Source organism: Triticum aestivum, chromosome 5D (assembly GCF_018294505.1).
Source record: "Triticum aestivum cultivar Chinese Spring chromosome 5D, IWGSC CS RefSeq v2.1, whole genome shotgun sequence".
Classification (NCBI taxonomy): domain Eukaryota; kingdom Viridiplantae; phylum Streptophyta; class Magnoliopsida; order Poales; family Poaceae; genus Triticum; species Triticum aestivum.
The window spans coordinates 536,503,984-536,522,793 of NC_057808.1; the positions used below are offsets into that span (position 1 = coordinate 536,503,984).

Genomic DNA, 18,810 nt, shown 5'->3' on the forward strand with positions numbered 1-18,810 from the left:
AGTGAAACGGCACCGGTGAGGGCGCATCGGCCATCAGCGGGGCGTTGGAATTGGCTGGGGTAGGCGCCGGCAAGGTGACCTGCCCGATTGGAGACGTAGCGAGGATGCTTTCTTGGGTAAAGGAGGCCGAAGCTGGCTGCCGCTGAGAAAATACGGGTCCTGCTGTGGCCGTCCCGATGGTATATGACATGAGGCCAGCAGAAGTAGGGGAAGTCGTCCCTCCAGCCAGCAGCGAGGCAAGCATTGGCGGGATGCCGAACGCCCTAGAGGAGGAGGGAGCCGTGGAGAAAGAGGTGGCAGCGGCAGCGGCCAACGACATCATGGATGCGAGCGGGCGGCGGCGGCAGCGACGGCGGCGGAAGCAAGTTGTAGATCGACCTAAATTGATACCATATAAAACAAGGGTTTGTAGTATGTTTGGGATGGATTCCACGACCTCTAGGGTCGGCTTGGCTCTTATTTTTGTATGGGAGAGTTGTACATAAATACAAGGTATACACCATATATACGGAAAGCTATACAAAGTCTAACACTATGGGTGTTGGAAGAGATAGATCGGGCAGAACTACAACCCGAAGTTGTGCAGGTTTAGGGATGCCTCTTTCCAAGGTTATATTAATTTAGGTTTTGGCGAAAGACAAAAATATATAATATGTAAATAAAGCTCAGTTCATCACTCAAATAATGATGAATATCAATCCAGTAAAGGTATGATGTACACTGTCAATAGCATTTTATAATTCTTTTGTAACATCGCTTAAAACTATTGAATTGTATTCTCTAACTTATAAGAGTTAGCTTTGATACAGATTGGGTCTTAATAGAAAAATATCCGTGTACTGATGGATTCACATTTCAAGGTAAACTGCTGAAAACGAAAGGCGACATCTTCAATAGTTTTTTCTCTCATTATTCACAATGTGAACTTAGGACTAGCTAAACAAAATTATGACACGATCGGTTTCCTTTATTCTTGATTTGTTCAATTTCATACCCTCTGCTCTGCCCCAGGATCAAACGACGAGTTCTGGAGGTGCAAGGAGGTGGAAGCACCAACCATGAGCTTAACAGAGCTGCTCAATTGGCATATTCTCAACTAATTTTAAGATAATGGGCCGAACTTCGCTCTGAAGTTGTGAGGTGAGGCTCAAAAAGATACATTGTTTACCGGCAACGGCGAAGACTGGCTCTAACATCGCACTGATGCAAGTGGATGCATTGAGCTCGAGGTGAAGATCAGCCACTCCATCCACGCTCAGTGTTTTTGTCCTTGTTTTTGTGCAGATTATTTCAGTACTCTTTATCAATGTGATGTTAGAGCCAAGATGCATGTGTCACTTTTCCATCAAATGTGTAATGAACTTTCAATTTTGTTCCTGATGATATGAAATCCCTGGTTTATCCTAGCTTCTTGCTGCTTAATAAGCGTATGATGCAAACTACATACTATAAAAAGGAAAGTGGATGGGGCGCCTCCTACCTGGCAACACCCAGCTTCTTCTCAGGCGGCGCCACCGGGTGGCGCCCCAACCACTAGTTTAAAATGAAATGCCGAGGAGCTCCCCCTCCCACCCTCCCCCTCTTATATTTTTTTTGTGTATTTTTCCCTCTCACAACTCTCACACTCTACCTATCGCATGATTGATGACACAAATGTCATGTTATTTGGAGCGTGAACTCATCTGCTACCAACATTACGTATGTACTCGTACACTACAAGTTTTGACTTTGGAAGGTAAATGGATGAAAATAGGTGCACATATTATGTGGTAAGCAATCTCAAAACAAATAATGTCAAAAAAAACACAAGGTATCATGTGTTCTTTGATATTTTCGGCTGGTTTTATTTTCTGCTCAATTATTTTTCTATCTAATAAAAAACAGAGATCCCGCAGAAAATAAAATTTAATGCATTAACAAAATATCCCGAACTGGCAAGCACCAAACAATGTCTCAATAATGACAAAAGGAGATGACAAAGCTAATAAATGACGTAAACTAAAAGAAGCACTGATCAAGATGAACATACAGCTACCATAGAAAACCTGGTCGATCAGAAAAAAAGAACATCAAGAAGTACGTTACTCTGTGTCGAATTACTGCAACACGTGCGAATTGGTATTAGTACTATTTCTCGCGGCGAGTTCAGGACGGGCCGGGCGCCGGCGCCGGCGCGGCGCTCCCGCCGGCCCGCTTGATGAGGGCCGTGACGGCCCCCATGACCTTCTCGAACTCGTTGCCTTTCGGTAGCAGCCCGGTCTTGACGGGCGCCGTGAGGCCATCCCGGCACTGGTCGCAGTTCCACGTCAGCCCGTCCTTCTCGGCGCTCTCCACGTAGTCGCGCGCGTCGTTGAACTTGGCGTCGTCGATGGCGGTGACGCCGCCCTTGCCCCTGTCGACGTCGAGGTGGGAGACGGCCTCCTCCACGTCGGCGACGCACGAGTCCATGCACTGCCACTGCGGGCCTTTGATGGTGACCAGGTTCAGCTGTGTGCGCGCGGCGGTGCCCTCTGCGGCGCCGATCTTGGCGGCGGCGCGGATGCCCAGCTCCGCCAGCCCGCGCGCGTCCACCGTCCTGCTCCCCGGGATGCCCGACAGGAAGGCCACGCAGAACTGCTGGTCCGGCGCCTTGGAGCAGGCGTCCTTGACGGAGTTGTCGTCGGCGGCGACGAACAGGGCGCTGGAGAGGAGGAGGAGGAGGGATAGGAGGTTGACACTAGGCGTGTTGCAACGCGCCGCCATGGCCATGGTCGATCGGTGAACTCGCTCCGGCCTGAGGCTCGATTTGTCTTGGGAGTGGTGACGAGAGCTGCATGTACGTATGTATGTGTGCATGTGCCCGCTCGGTGCGCGTGGTCAGGAGTGTTTTGTGAGCGAGCAGTGGCTAAGTTTCAAGGAGAGCAACTCCTAATATTAGTAAAAAAGAGAGTATATACTAGTATTGTATAGCATAAAAGTATTTTGCAAACAAATGCAATCATATTATTTCTGCATGTTCAATACATGCATAGTGTAATTTTACACATAAGTGGTCAAAATTTGAAAGGGCCTATCTATGTCTAAGTGGATTGAGGTTATGAATCTCATTTGATTTACAAAACCATAGCTTCAACTTAGTGAAGATTGCAACTTGCACCTGCTCTAGCCTCTCATTTTCTAAAAAAAAAAGTGCACTTTTCCAAATTTGAATGAGACTTGAGAAAATTATACTCAGATGGTTAGGTTCCTTACGGTGGAACCAACTCACAAGGTTCAAGTCGTAGACTTGACATTGGTGGTCGTATTTCCCCGTGATGTACGTTTAGTGGGAGGAGACGTTCCCGCCGACTACGAAGGTGTCTGTAGCGAGTTCGTCAATCTCAAAATGATGTGTCGGCTCAGTCTTTCGAAGGTGCACATAGGGATAGAGGGTGTGTGTGCGTTCATAAGAATGATTGTATGTGCATATGTATGAGCGTCTGCGTTTGTACTGTGTTGAAAATAAAGAAACCTAGTTAAGAGCGCAAGTACATAACAATGATATAGTAGTTTAATGACATGCGAGTTATATGACACCAGATTAAATACCATTGGATTATTGTCCAAAAGTACTCTGATAAAAACTATATGTTGTTTCTGGATATAATTGGCGAAGTTTTTTTTTTTTGGGGAAACTTAAGAATAGCGAGGAAATATTAAAACAACCTACGAAAGCGAGTATTTCCTTACAATCATACTTTTCGAGCTGCACCCAGCATATCCAAAAATTTACGGTCTAAGCTTGAAATTGATTTACGAAATTAACTAAAATGACAAGATTTCTAAGCATAAGGAGTAATGGTAATGTTGTCGGCTGAAATTTAAATTTTACAATGGTATCTAAGTTTATTTTCTATGATGTACTCGCTCTGTAAAGAAATATTGGTAGTGATCTAAACGCTCTTATATTTGTTTACGGAGGGAGTAGCAAACAATCTTCTTTTCGTTCCGGTTTCACTTATAAAATGGATCGATCTCTTTTTAAAATGAGATCACACTCAAGTATTAGTGGCTGTTTCAAAAGAAAGAAAGAAAACATCAAGGATTCATGTTCTGTGAAAAATAATCACTTCCGCTAAGTTCAATCCTTTAGGATTCCGGTGGACACAACATTGTAATCTTATTGTTTTTTCCTATTTTAGAGTATTTGTTGTCGTGCAAATAACACGAACCATTAGAATTCTCATGAGTTTTCTATATGTATTAGTTCTTTAGCTTTCTTACTAATTTTTGGTTGTCTCTCCCCATGTAAAGATTGTTTAACTTGCAGGATTATATTCCTTAAACTTGTTTCCCCAAGAATTCCTTTCCACCAAGAAAAAAAATTGATTCAATCAAACCAAAGTTTTTTGTTTTTTCCTATGCTACAATCAAACAAGCTTTGGTGCAAATTTATTCTTGTTGAATTTAGTGGTGGTCATGTCCTTCCGCAGAATATTAAATGTGAACGATGTTGGCCCAGTAAGTGAATTCTTTTGTAACAATGTTATGTACTCCCTCTGTCTTTCAAAGGGTGTACTTCCAACTTTGTTGGAAGGTCAAATTATCTCAAAATTTGACCGAGTTTGTCCAAAAATATATCAATGTTTGTGAAACCAAATAGGAGTATGATGAAAATATATTTTATTATGAATCTAATGCTACTCATTTGATGACATAAATATTGATGTACTATTATATAAATACAGTCAAACATAAAAAAGTTTGACTTTCCAACAAAATTGAAAGTACATCCTTTTAAGGACGAAGGGAATACACAAAAGCTTTGTTATTCGAAACACGTCAAGAAAGACAGAGATAAGCTATTCGCCAACCAGTTTAATTTATTGGTAAGAGACATTTTTGCAGAATAAAACAAGTACTACGTACAATTATTACAACCTATATATAGCTAAGACGGAGTAGTATGTAACACTCGTAGTGGGTGCGTACATATATAGATATGCTCATCATGAATGGTATATCGGTAGTGTGAATTATGCAACTAGCTCATGGCAGAATAGCGGGTTTCGGCGGCACCGGCGAGGCGCCCCCGTCGGCGAGCTTGATGAGCTGGCGGGTAACGTTCATCATCCTCTCGAACTCGAGGTTCTTGCGGAGCAGCTCGGTCTTGACCGGGCTGGGCGGCGTCTCCCGGCAGGTCTCGTCGCAGGACCATGTGTCCTGCTCGGAGAGGTCGATGTACTGGCGGACCTGGTCGAACTGGGCGTCGTTGACGCCGCCCAGGGCGTCGTCCAGGTGCGACAGCGCGTCCTCGATGTCCTCGGCGCACTCGTCCAGGCACTGCCACGTCGGGTTGTCCTTGACCAGGTCCAGCTCGCGGCGCGCGTAGGCCCCCACCAAGCCGCCGAGCTTGGCGGTGACCCTCATGGCGATCTCCGCCAGCCCGCGCGCGTCCGCCGTCTTGGTGTCCGGCTCGGGCCCGAGGAAGGAGTTGCAGGTGATCGGGCCGTCCGTCTTGGCGCAGGACGCCTTGACGTCCACGACGGGGCCTTTGGCGCGGGCGCCGAGGAGGAAGGACGAGGCGGAGGCGAGGAAGAGAAGGACGAGGAGGGAGGAGACGTGGGAGCCGCCCGTGCTGCTGCGGCGCGTGGCCATGGTCGACGTATGAGTACGATCCACTCCGGCCGGCCGGGAGGCGGTCTCCGATCGATCGATCGATCACGAGAATGCGAGTGGGACGTGGGTGAGTATATACACGCGCGCGCGACCAGAGGCTGGCTGGCTGCATGCATGCATGGATGCGCGCGGCCGTTCAGGGCGTGTGGTCGGGAGTGTGTCGTGGGTCGCTGCTCTATACATGCCGCTCGTTTGAAAGCGGCTATTTCTGGCGTGCGCCCGCGCAAACATACGCGAACACCATCATGTTTGCACACCACCTGTTCGATGCCTAATTTGATCCTGACATCGAGGGCTAGGTGTGTATGCGATCTCAAGAGTTTTATTTTTCTCTTTTCTTTTTGACAATGATGGTTGTTTCCACTAGGAGTACAAACGAAGGTTTATTTACACTTAACAACAAGGCGACTACTCAGGCCAGCCGCTGGATTACTTCATTTGTGGCTGTTAGATTAGAACTCCCACGTCATCTTTTCCCTTTCCCAGATTCCTCTTAGATTGGATCCAGAGAGATGGAAATCAGCGTTGACCTGCTCTAGACAAACTGCCCCCCGAGACTGCCTCGTCAGCAGCAGCACGCCGTCTCTCCATGGCCGTCGTCGAAGCATCACCGGCGCCATCGTCGACCACACTAACCGTCTCGCCATCCGTTCGTGATCTACGCATCAAACCACGCCGTTCGTGGCCTTGCTTGCAACATACTTTACACTCGCCGTCGTAGCCCTCCCGTCTGTCTCCGGTGCAGCTCACCGGCAGCATGGTCATGCGTCCCCAATGCAAACCTCCACCTCTCCCCTGGATGCAGCTCCCATGTAGCAAAAACACATGTCGATGGAAGCTTTTCCGGTTGCCGGTTGAAACAAAATAAAGCCTCCGGCGTTGCCGGCGCAGAAATTACTCTAGTCCATGCAGCAAAAACAGATGTTGTTTCCAGCTCTGGCGTCGGGTGGTGGCAAAAAAAATGCTCTGTTGGTTGTAGCAAAATCCCTCACCGGTAGTAGCAAAAACTGATGATGGTTGCAACAAAAAATGCCACCGCCGTAGTAGGTCGCAGCTCCGCCATGATAGATGTAGCAAATCCATCGCCGGTAGAAGCAAAATTGATGGATGGTTGCAGCTTCTGGCTCAGCTGGTTGTAGCTCCCAGGGATGGATGTTCGATCGTCGGAGTGGAGCTAGATGGATGGATGGAGCGGATTTCATGGCGGCAGCGGGGGCACGCAGGAGGATCGCGGGCGAGCAGCGCGCGGCTGGTAGCAAGCAGCTTCTGCCATTCCATGGCGTAAAAGGTAGGGGACAGAAAAAGAGAGGAAGAAGATGGAGGCTACGGCGGAAAGGGACGTGGGGTGAGGCCACTAGGAAACGTGTGTCCGTGGAATTACTAGGAGGGATCGAACGAAACGATCGAATGCGCAGCGCGCGTCCGGCGCTAACGCTTCGGCCGACGCGCGGGGGCTAAACGTTTCCCTAACAACAATGGACAAAGCCACAAAAGCAGGAACCAAAAAGAGGAGGAAACAAGCTCACCACGACGTGCACTATTTTGCAAGGTCACGAGTACTATTTAACAAACAAGTTTGCTATTTCACATCTAGATGTGAAATACTTATCTCACATCTAAGTCTAAAACCGTCACTAGCAGGGGCCCGACCATGTCAAAGCCACCCATCACTCCCGCTGCCTCTCCCAATGTCACCCCCTGTGGTGCCCAACCTCGGCTCCCAGCCTGGATCTGCATCTGGTAGGTACGGGACAATCGACCAACAACGCGAGGTGCTTGAAAGGCCACAACTTGCCGCCGCGAGAGGACCTAGGGGAATCCACACAGCTCACCAACGGCCAGACGACGGAGCTAGTCCCGCCGTCGCTGCGAACCGCCAGCGCCCGTGGACCGCCACCATGTCGTCGCGGCCCACACCATCGAAGCAACCTGGAAGGCCGCTGCCATCCCCCCAAGCCACCCGTTCATTGACCAAGGGGCCAGATCCGGGTGGATCTGACCAGAGATCAATGGAGGTGCCCAGTCCCCCATCCTGTGCCACCACCGCTAAAGGGCAAGGTGGCCGCCACCAGCCAGCTTTCCCGCAAACCACGCCGCTCGATGGGACAGATCGTCCAGAGGAAGCCGACGCGGATCTTAACACAGCCCCTCGATTCGCCGCCACCTCCCAACTGAGCACGCCCCACCGAATGCCTACACACAGGCCTTCCCGTGCCGCACCTTGCCGCCCCTTCGCCGGAGACACCACCGTAGCTGCGCCACTGCGCCCTGGTAGCCTTGGTAGCTTAGCCCCATAACGTTTCTTTCCGCACATATGTACATCAATTTGTAAACTACATAATACTAAATATAAATATATGCATCAGAATGCTATTGGTGGTGGAGTCTGTGTGTGGGAGGAGGCACTATATGAGGTCCTTATATCACCTACTGAAGAGAAAGTGTGCTCTACTTGAAGGAAATATGCCCTAGAGGCAATAATAAAGTTATTATTTATTTCCTTATATCATGATAAATATGTATTATTCATGCTAGAATTGTATTAACCGGAAACTTAGTACATGTGTGAATACATAGACAAAAAACAGAGTGTCACTAGTATGCCTCTACTTGACTAGCTCATTATCAAAGATGGTTAAGTTTCCTAGCCATAGACATGAGTTGTCATTTGATTAACGGGATCACATCATTAGAGAATGATGTGATTGACTTGACCCATCCGTTAGTTTAGCACTATGATCGTTTAGTTTATTGCTATTGCTTTCTTCATGACTTATACATGTTCCTCTAACTATGAGATTATGCAACTCCCGAATACCGGAGGAACACCTTGTGTGCTATCAAACGTCACAACGTAACTGGGTGATTATAAAGATGCTCTACAGGTGTCTCTGATGGTGTTTGTTGGGTTGCATAGATCGAGATTAGGATTTGTCACTCCGTGTTTCGGAGAGGTATCTCTGGGCCCTCTCGGTAATGCACATCACTATAAGCCTTGCAAGCAATGTGACTAATGGGTTAGATGCAGGATGATGCATTACGGAACGAGTAAAGAGACTTGCCGGTAACGAGATTGAACTAGGTATGATGATACCGACGATCGAATCTCGGGCAAGTAACATACCGATGACAAAGGGAACAACGTATGATGTTATGCGGTTTGACCGATAAAGATCTTCGTAGAATATGTACGAACCGATATGAGCATCCAGGTTCCGCTATTGGTTATTGAACGGAAGTGAGTCTCGGTCATGTCTACATAGTTCTCGAACCCGTAGGGTCCGCACGCTTAACGTTCGATGACGATTGGTATTATGAGTTTATGTGATTTGATGTATCGAAGGTTGTTCGGAGTACCAGATGTGATCACGGACATGACGAGGAGTCTCGAAATGGTTGAGACATAAAGATTGATATATTGGAAGGTTATATTCGGACACCGGAAGGGTTCCGGAGGTCACCGGATAAATACCAGAGTACCGGGAGGTTACCGGAACCCCCGGGGGGGTCAATGGGCCTTCATGGGCCTTAGTGGAAATAGGGGGCAGCAAGGGAAGTGTGTGGAGCGCCCCCCGAGGCCCAAACCGAATTGGTTTAGGGTTTGGGGGGCCGGCCCCCTCTTTCCTTCTCCCATCCTCCTCTTTCCTTCCCCTCCTAGTTGGACTAGGAAAGGGGGAACCTACTCCTAGTAGGAGTAGGATTCCCCCCTTGGGACGCACCCTATGAGGCCGCCAGCCCTCTCCCCTTGCTCCTTTATATACGGGGGAGGGGGGCGCCCTAGAACACACAAGTTGATTGTTTAGCGTGTGCGGTGCCCTGATACGTCCATTTTGCATCATGCTTTTATATTGATATTTATTGCATTATGGGTTGTTATTACACATTATGTCACAATACTTATGCCTATTCTCTCTTATTTTACAAGGTTTACATAAAGAGGGAGAATGCCGGCAGCTGGAATTCTGGGCTGGAAAAGGAGCAAATATTAGAGACCTATTCTGCACAACTCCAAAAGTCGTGAAACTCCACGGAAGTTATTTTTGGAAATAATAAAAAATATTGAGCGGAAGAAATACCAGAGGGGACCCACACCCTGGGCACGAGGGTGGGGGGCGCGCCCCCCTACCTCGTGGGCCCCCTGTTGGCCCTCCGATGCCCATCTTCTGCTATATGAAGTCTTTCATCCGAAGAAAAATCATAAGCAAGCTTTCGGGACGAGACTGGCGGCGGAACCTTGGCGGAACCAATCTAGGGCTCCGGCGGAGCTGTTCTACCGGGGACACTTCCCTCCGGGAGGGGGAAATCATCGCCATCGTCATCACCAACGCTCCTCTCATCGGGAGGGGGCCAATCTCCATCAATATCTTCACCAGCACCATCTCCTCTCAAACCCTAGTTCATCTCTTGTATCCAATTCTTGTCTCTAAGTCTGGGATTGGTACCTGTAGGTTGCTAGTAGTGTTGATTACTCCTTGTAGTTGATGCTAGTTGGTTTATTTGGTGGAAGATCATATGTTCAGATCCTTTATGCATATTAATACTCCTCTGATTATGAACATGAATATGCTTTGTGAGTAGTTACGTTTGTTCCTGAGAACATGGGAGAAGTCTTGCTATTAGTAGTCATGTGAATTTGGTATTCGTTCGATATTTTGATGAGATGTATGTTGTCTCTCCTCTAGTGGTGTTATGTGAACGTCGACTACATGACACTTCACCATTATTTGGGCCTAGAGGAAGGCATTGGGAAGTAATAAGTAGATGATGGGTTGCTAGAGTGACAGAAGCTTAAACCCTAGTTTATGCGTTGCTTCGTAAGGGGCTGATTTGGATCCATATGTTTCATGCTATGGTTAGGTTTACCTTAATACTTCTTTTGTAGTTGCGGATGCTTGCAATAGGAGTTAATCATAAGTGGGATGCTTGTCCAAGTAAGGACAGCACCCAAGCACCGGTCCACCCACATATCAAATTATCAAAGTACCGAACGCGAATCATATGAACGTGATGAAAACTAGCTTGACGATAATTCCCATGTGTCCTCGGGAGCGCTTTTCTCTATATAAGAGTTTGTCCAGGCTTGTCCTTTGCTACAAAAAGGATTGGGCCACCTTGCTGCACTTTATTTACTTTTGTTACTTGTTGCTCGTTACAAATTATCTTATCACAAAACTATCTGTTACCTATAATTTCAGTGCTTGCAGAGAATACCTTGCTGAAAACCGCTTATCATTTCCTTCTGCTCCTCGTTGGGTTCGACACTCTTACTTATCGAAAGGACTACGATAGATCCCCTATACTTGTGGGTCATCAAGACTCTTTTCTGGCGCCGTTGCCGGGGAGTGAAGCGCCTTTGGTAGGTGGAATTTGGTAAGGAAAAATTTATATAGTGTGCTGAAATTTACTGTCACTTGTTACTATGGAAAGTAATCCTCTGAGGGGCTTGTTCGGGGTATCTTCACCCCGACCAGTAGAGCAAAGAGTTGCTCCTCAACCTACTGAACCTACTGAAAATGAAAATGTCTACTTTGAAATTGCTTCGGGTATGATAGAGAAACTGCTAGCTAATCCTTTTGCAGGAGATGGAACATTACATCCTGATGAGCACCTGATATATGTGGATGAAGTTTGTGGATTATTTAAGCTTGCAGGTATGCCCGATGATGTTATCAAGAAGAATGTCTTCCCTTTATCTTTGAAGGGAGATGCATTGACATGGTATAGGCTATGTGATGATATGGGATCATGGAACTACAAACGATTGAAATTGGAATTTCATCAGAAGTTTTATCCTATGCATCTTGTTCATCGTGATCATAACTATATATATAATTTTTGGCCTCGCGAAGGAGAAAGCATTGCTCAAGCTTGGGGGGGGGGGCTTAAGTCAATGTTATATTCATGCCCCAATCATGAGCTCTCAAGAGAAATGATTATTCAAAATTTGTATGCTCGGCTTTCTGACAACAATCGCACCATGCTCGATACTTCTTGTACTGGGTCTTTTATGATGAAGACTATTGAATTCAAATGGGTTTTATTGGAAAGAATTAAACGCAACTCTGAAGATTGGGACCTCGACGAAGGTAAGGAGTCAGGTATAACACCTAAGTTTGATTGTGTTAAATCTTTTATGGATACCGATGTTTTCCATAAATTTAGCACCAAATATGGACTTGACTCTGAGATAGTAGCTTCTTTTTGTGAATCTTTTGCTACTCACGTTGATCTCCCTAAGGAGAAGTGGTTTAAATATAATCCTCCCATAGAAGTAAAAGTAGTTGCACCTATTAAAGTTGAAGAAAAGACTATCACTTATAATGATCCTATTGTTCCTACTGCTTATGTTGAGAAACCACCTTTCCCTGTTAGAATAAAGGATCATGCTAAAGCTTCAACTGTGGTTCGTAAAGGCAATATTAGAACCTATACACCTCCTGAGCAAGTTAAAGTTGAACCTAATATTGCTATTGTTAAAGATCTCTTGGCTGATAATATTGATGGGCATGTTATTTATTTCCGTGATGAGACTGCTAGAATTGCTAAACCTAGTGCTAAATATAAACATAGACCTGTGGTAGGCATGCTGTTATTTCTGTTAAAATAGGAGATCATTGTTATCATGGCTTATGTGACATGGGTGCTAGTGCTAGTGCAATACCTATTGACTTATACAAAGAAATTATGCGTGATATTACACCTACTGAGTTAGAAGAAATTGATGTCACAATTAAGCATGCCAATAGAGATACTATTTCACCAATTGGGATTGTTAGAGATGTTGAAGTCTTGTGTGGGAAAACTAAATATCCTGCTGAATTTCTTGTTCTTGGTTCCCCACAAGATAGCTTTTGTCCCATTATATTTGGTAGACCCTTCTTGAACACTGTTAACGCTAAGATAGACTGCGAAAAGGATGTTGTTACTATTGGTTTAAGTGATATGTCTCATGAGTTTAACTTTTCTAAATTTCGTAGACAACACCGTGAAGAGGAATTTCCTAGTAAGGATGAAATTATAGGGCTTGCTTCTATTGCCGTGCCTCCTAATGATCCTTTAGAACAATATTTGCTAGACCATGAAAATGATATGTTTATGAATGAAAGAAGGGAAATAGATGAAGTGTTCTTTAAACAGGGACCTATTCTGAAACACAACTTGCCTATTGAAATCTTAGGGGATCCTCCTCCACCCAAGGGTGATCCCGTGTTTGAGCTTAAACCATTGCCTGATACTCTTAAATATGCTTATCTTGATGAAAAGAAGATATATCATGTTATTATTAGTGCTAACCTTTCAGAGAAGGAGGAAGAAAAACTATTGAAAACTCTGAAGAAGCACCGTGCTGCTATTGGATATACTCTTGATGATCTTAAGGGCATTAGTCCCACTCTATGTCAACATAAAATAAATTGGAGAAAGATGCCAAACCAATTATTGATCACCAACGACGGCTGAATCCTAAGATGAAAGAAGTGGTAAGAAAGGAAATATTAAAGCTCCTTGAGGCAAGTATAATTTATCCCGTTGCTGATAGTCAGTGGGTAAGCCATGTCCATTGTGTCCCTAAGAAGGGAGGTATTACTGTTGTTCGTAATGATAAAGATGAATTGATTCCGCAAAGAATTATTACATGTTATAGGATGGTAATTGATTTCCACAAATTAAATAAAGCTACTAAAAAAGATCTTTAGCCCTTGCCATTCATGGATCAAATGCTAGAAAGATTATCCAAACATACACATTTTTTCTTTCTAGATGGTTATTCTGGTTTCTCTCAAATACCTGTGTCAGCTGATGATCAAACTAAGACCACTTTTACTTGCCCTTTCGGTACTTTTGCTTATAGACGTATACCTTTTGGTTTATGTAATACACTTGCTACCTTTCAAAGATGCATGATGGCTATATTCTCTGATTTTTGTGAAAAGATTTGTGAGGTTTTCATGGATGATTTCTCCGTGTATGGATCCTCTTTTGATGATTGCTTGAGCAACCTTGATCGAGTTTTGCAGATATGTGAAGAAACTAATCTTGTCTTGAATTGGGAGAAATGCCACTTTATGGTTAATGAAGGTATTGTCTTGGGGCATAAAATTTCTGAAAGAGGTATTGAAGTTGACAAAGCTAAAGTTGACTCTATTGAAAAGATGCCATGTCCCAAGGACATCAAAGGTATAAGAAGTTTTCTTGGTCATGCCGGTTTTTATAGGAGGTTCATTAAGGACTTCTCAAAACTTTCTCGGCCTCTGACTAATCTGTTACAAAAAGATATACCATTTGTCTTTGATGATGATTGTGTAGAAGCATTTGAAATACTTAAGAAAGCATTGATCTCTGCACCTATTGTTCTGCCACCTGATTGGAATTTACCTTTTGAAATTATGTGTGATGCTAGTGATTATGTTGTAGGTGCTTCTAGGACAAAGAGTTGATAAGAAATTAAATGTTATTCAATATGCTAGTAAAACTCTAGACAGTGTTCAGAGAAATTATGCAACTACTGAAAAAGAATTCTTAGCAGTTGTATTTGCTTGTGATAAGTTCAGACCTTATATTGTTGATTCTAAAGTAACTATTCACACTGATCATGCTGCTATTAAATATCTTATGGAAAAGAAAGATGCTAAACCTAGACTTATTAGATGGGTTCTCTTGCTACAAGAATTTGATTTGCATATTATTGATAGAAAGGGAGCTGAGAACCCCGTTGCAGACAACTTGTCTAGGTTAGAAAATGTTCTTGATGACCCACTACCTATTGATGATAGCTTTCCTGATGAACAATTAAATGTCATAAATGCTTCTCGTACTGCTCCATGGTATGCTGATTATGCTAATTACATTGTTGCTAAATTTATACCACCTAGTTTCACATACCAGCAAAAGAAAAAGTTTTTCTATGATTTAAGACATTACTTCTGGGATGACCTACATCTTTATAAAGAAGGAGTAGATGGTGTCATTAGACGTTGTGTACCTGAGCATGAACAGGAACAGATCCTACGCAAGTGTCACTCCGGGGCTTATGGAGGACACCACGCTGGAGATAGAACTGCACATAAGGTATTGCAATCCGGTTTTTATTGGCCTACTCTCTTCAAGGATGCCCGTAAGTTTGTCTTATCTTGTGATGAATGTCAAAGAATTGGTAATATTAGTAGACGTCAAGAAATGCCTATGAATTATTCACTTGTTATTGAACCATTCGATGTTTGGGGCTTTGATTATATGGGACTGTTTCCTGCCTCTAATGGGTATACACATATTTTAGTTGCTGTTGATTACGTTACTAAGTGGGTAGAAGCTATTCCAACTAGTAGTGTTGATCATAACACCTCTATTAAGATGCTTAAAGAAGTTATTTTTCCGAGGTTTGGAGTCCCTAGATATTAATGACTGATGGTGGTTCACATTTTATTCATGGTGCCTTTCGTGAAATGCTTGCCAAGTATGATGTTAATCATAGAATTGCATCTCCTTATCACCCACAGTCTAGTGGTCAAGTAGAATTGAGTAACAGAGAACTCAAATTAATTTTGCAAAAGACTGTTAATAGATCTAGAAAGAATTGGTCCAAGAAACTTGATGATGCATTATGGGCCTATAGAACTGCATATAACAATCCTATGGGTATGTCTCCGTATAAAATGGTTTATGGAAAAGCATGTCACTTACCTCTCGAACTAGAACATAAGGCATATTGGGCCATTAAATAGCTCAACTATGATTTCAAACTTGCCGGTGAGAAGAGGTTATTTGACATTATCTCACTTGATGAATGGAGAACCCAAGCCTATGAGAATGCCAAACTGTTTAATGAAAAAGTTAAAAGATGGCATGACAAAAGAATATAAAAGCGTGAGTTTAATGTAGGTGATTATGTATTATTATACAACTCTCGTTTAAGATTTTTTGCAGGAAAACTTCTCTCTAAATGGGAAGGTCCTTACATTATCGAGGAGGTCTATCATTCTGGTGCCATAAAAATCAACAGCTTCGAAGGCACAAATCCGAAGGTGGTGAACGGTCAAAGAATAAAACATTATATCTCAAGTAATCCTATAAATGTTGAAACCAATGTTATTGAAACCGTAACCCCGAAGGAATACATAAGGGACACTTTCCAGAACGTTTCGGACTCCGAAAAGAAATAGGTATGTGGTACGGTAAGTAAACCGACTCCAAAACAGTTCTAATGGCAATTTTTCTCCATTTTGGAATATTTAGAAAAATAGAAAAATAAGAAGCAGTCCGGGAAGGACACGAGGGCTCCACGAGGGTGGAGGGCGCGCCCTACCCCCCTGGGCGCGCCCCCCTACCTCGTGAGCACCTCGTGTGCTCTTCGGACTCCGTTTTCTTGCACGATACTTCTTTCGGTCGGTAAAAATTCATTATATAATCTCCCGAAGGTTTTGACCACCGTATCACGCAATTATCCTCTGTTCCTATTTTGAGCTATTTTCTGTCAGGGTTGTCAAGGCCAGGCATCATGTCGTCCCCCTCCTCCAACAATGGTGACAACGATGCTTGGCTGATGAAGATAGAGCTGAAGAGGGAAGAACCCATGGAGATCAACCAGGATGAAGGGATCAAGAAGGCCACGGAGGACCAAGTTCCGGCAACAGAAGACATCCTTCAACTTGATCACAATCTTCTTACCCCAACTGAGATCGAAGCTTTCAGGACGATTGATTTAGCTCGTATACAAAACAAGTATCTCACACGTGAAAATATTTTGTTGAAGGAGCATATCGTTGCACTCAAGGGCATTATTCGCAAGTTGGAGGATCTCTTACGCTCGATGTGTGACTACCCATCATCACCACCATCTTCTTCACCAGCAAAGGAGACATAGTCATATGGGTATGGGCACTCCCCTTGGCAACTGCCAAGCTTGGGGGAGGTGCCCCGGTATTGTATCACCATCACACTCTTATCTTTACCGTTTTTCTTAGTTTGAATATTTTAGTAATATCTTGATCTAGTGGAATAAAGTTTTTAGTATGATTTAGTTTTGAGTTTTGCTTTATGATTCCTTTACGTAATCGAGTCCGTGAGCTATATAATAAAGATTAGTGTTGAGTCAAGGGCTGTTGGGGATCGTAGCAGAAATTAAAAAATTTCTATGCATCACCAAGATCAATCTGTGGAGTCATCTAGCAACGAGAGAGAGAGGAGTGCATCTACATACCCTTGTAGATCGCGAGCGGAAGCGTTCAAGAGAACGGGGTTGATGGAGTTGTACTCGTCGTGATCCAAATCACCGACGATCCTAGCGCCGAACGGACGGCACCTCCGCGTTCAACACACGTATGGTTGGGAAGACGTCTCCTCCTTCTTGATCCAGCAAGGGGAGGGAGAGGTTGATGGAGATCCAGCAGCACGACGACGTGGTGGTGGAAGCAGCGGGGATCTCGGCAGGGCTTCGCCAAGCTCAGCGAGAGGGAGAGGTGCCACGGGAGGGAGAGGGAGGCGCCAGGGCTTAGGGTACGGCTGCCCTCCCTCCCCTACACTATATATAGGGGCCCTGGGGGGGCGTCGGCCCCCTGGAGATCCCATCTCAAGGGGGGCGGCGGCCAAGGGGGGGACTTGCCCCCCAAGTCAAGTGGGGCGCCCCCCACCCCTAGGGTTTCCAACCTAGGCGCAGGGGAGGCCCAAGGGGGGCGCACCAGCCCACCAGGGGCTGGTTCCCTTCCCCATTTCAGCCCATGGGGCCCTCCGGGATAGGTCGCCCCACCCGATGGACCCCCGGTACCCTTCTGGTGGTCCCGGTATAATACCGGTGACCCCGAAACTTTCCCGGTAGCCGAAACTGGACTTCCTATATATAATTCTTCACCTCCGGACCATTCTGGAACTCCTCGTGACGTCCGGGATCTCATCTGGTGTTGGAAATATGCCCTAGAGGCAATAATAAAATGGTTATTATTATAAAATGGTTATTATTATATTTCTTTGTTCATGATAATTGTCTATTGTTCATGCTATAATTGTGTTATCCGGAAATCGTAATGCATGTGTGAATACATAGACCACAACATGTCCCTAGTAAGCCTCTAGTTGACTAGCTCGTTGATCAACAGATAGTCATGGTTTCCTGACTATGGACAGTGGATGTCATTGATAACGGGATCACATCATTAGGAGAATGATGTGATGGACAAGACCCAATCCTAAGCATAGCACAAAAGATCGTGTAGTTCGTTTGCTAGAGCTTTTCCAATGTCAAGTATCATTTCCATAGACCATGAGATCATGCAACTCCCGGATACCGGAGGAGTGCTTTGGGTGTACCAAACGTCACAACGTAACTGGGTGACTATAAAGGTGCACTACGGGTATCTCCGAAAGTGTCTGTTGGGTTGGCACGGATCGAGACTGGGATTTGTCACTCCGTATGACGGAGAGGTATCTCTGGGCCCACTCGGTAATGCATCATCATAATGAGCTCAATGTGACCAAGTGTCTGGTCACGGGATCATGCATTACGGTACGAGTAAAGTGACTTGCCGGTAACGAGATTGAACAAGGTATTGGGATACCGACGATCGAATCTCGGGCAAGTAACGTACCCATTGACAAAGGGAATTGTATACGGGATTGATTGAATCCTCGACATCGTGGTTCATCCGATGAGATCATCGTGGAACATGTGGGAGCCAACATGGGTATCCAGATCCTGCTGTTGGTTATTGACCGGAGAGGCGTCTCGGTCATGTCTGCATGTCTCCCGAACCCGTAGGGTCTACACACTTAAGGTTCGGTGACGCTAGGGTTGTAGAGATATTAGTATGCGGAAACCCGAAAGTTGTTCGGAGTCCGGATGAGATCCCGGACGTCACGAGGAGTTCCAGAATGGTCCGGAGGTGAAGAATTATATATAGGAAGTCATGTTTCGGCCACCGGGAAAGTTTCGGGGGTTATCGGTATTGTACCGGGACCACCGGAAGGGTCCCGGGGGTCCACCGGGTGGGGCCACCTATCCCGGAGGGCCCCATGGGCTGAAGTGGGAAGGGAACCAGCCCTTAGTGGGCTGGGGCGCCCCCCTTGGGCCTCCCCCTGCGCCTAGGGTTGGAAACCCTAGGGGTGGGGGCGCCCCACTTGGCTTGGGGGGGAAGCCACCCCCCATCCCCCTTGGCCGCCGCCCCCCCTTGGAGATCTGATCTCCCA

At 45.3% G+C, this 18,810-nt stretch overlaps 2 protein-coding genes across 2 annotated transcripts; both read right to left on the reverse strand.

Moving 5' to 3' along the window:
- Positions 1 to 1,894: 1,894 nt before the first annotated feature.
- Positions 1,895 to 2,824, reverse strand: LOC123126056 (uncharacterized). The gene has a single exon (XM_044546467.1). The coding sequence runs from the start codon at positions 2,746 to 2,748 to the stop codon at positions 2,146 to 2,148; it is 603 nt and encodes a 200-aa protein (XP_044402402.1). The 5' UTR covers positions 2,749 to 2,824; the 3' UTR covers positions 1,895 to 2,145.
- Positions 2,825 to 4,808: 1,984 nt separating this feature from the next.
- Positions 4,809 to 5,677, reverse strand: LOC123126057 (uncharacterized). The gene has a single exon (XM_044546468.1). It carries the CDS (start codon positions 5,614 to 5,616, stop codon positions 5,008 to 5,010), a length of 609 nt encoding a protein of 202 aa, XP_044402403.1. The 5' UTR covers positions 5,617 to 5,677; the 3' UTR covers positions 4,809 to 5,007.
- Between the last annotated feature and the right edge of the window lie 13,133 nt (positions 5,678 to 18,810).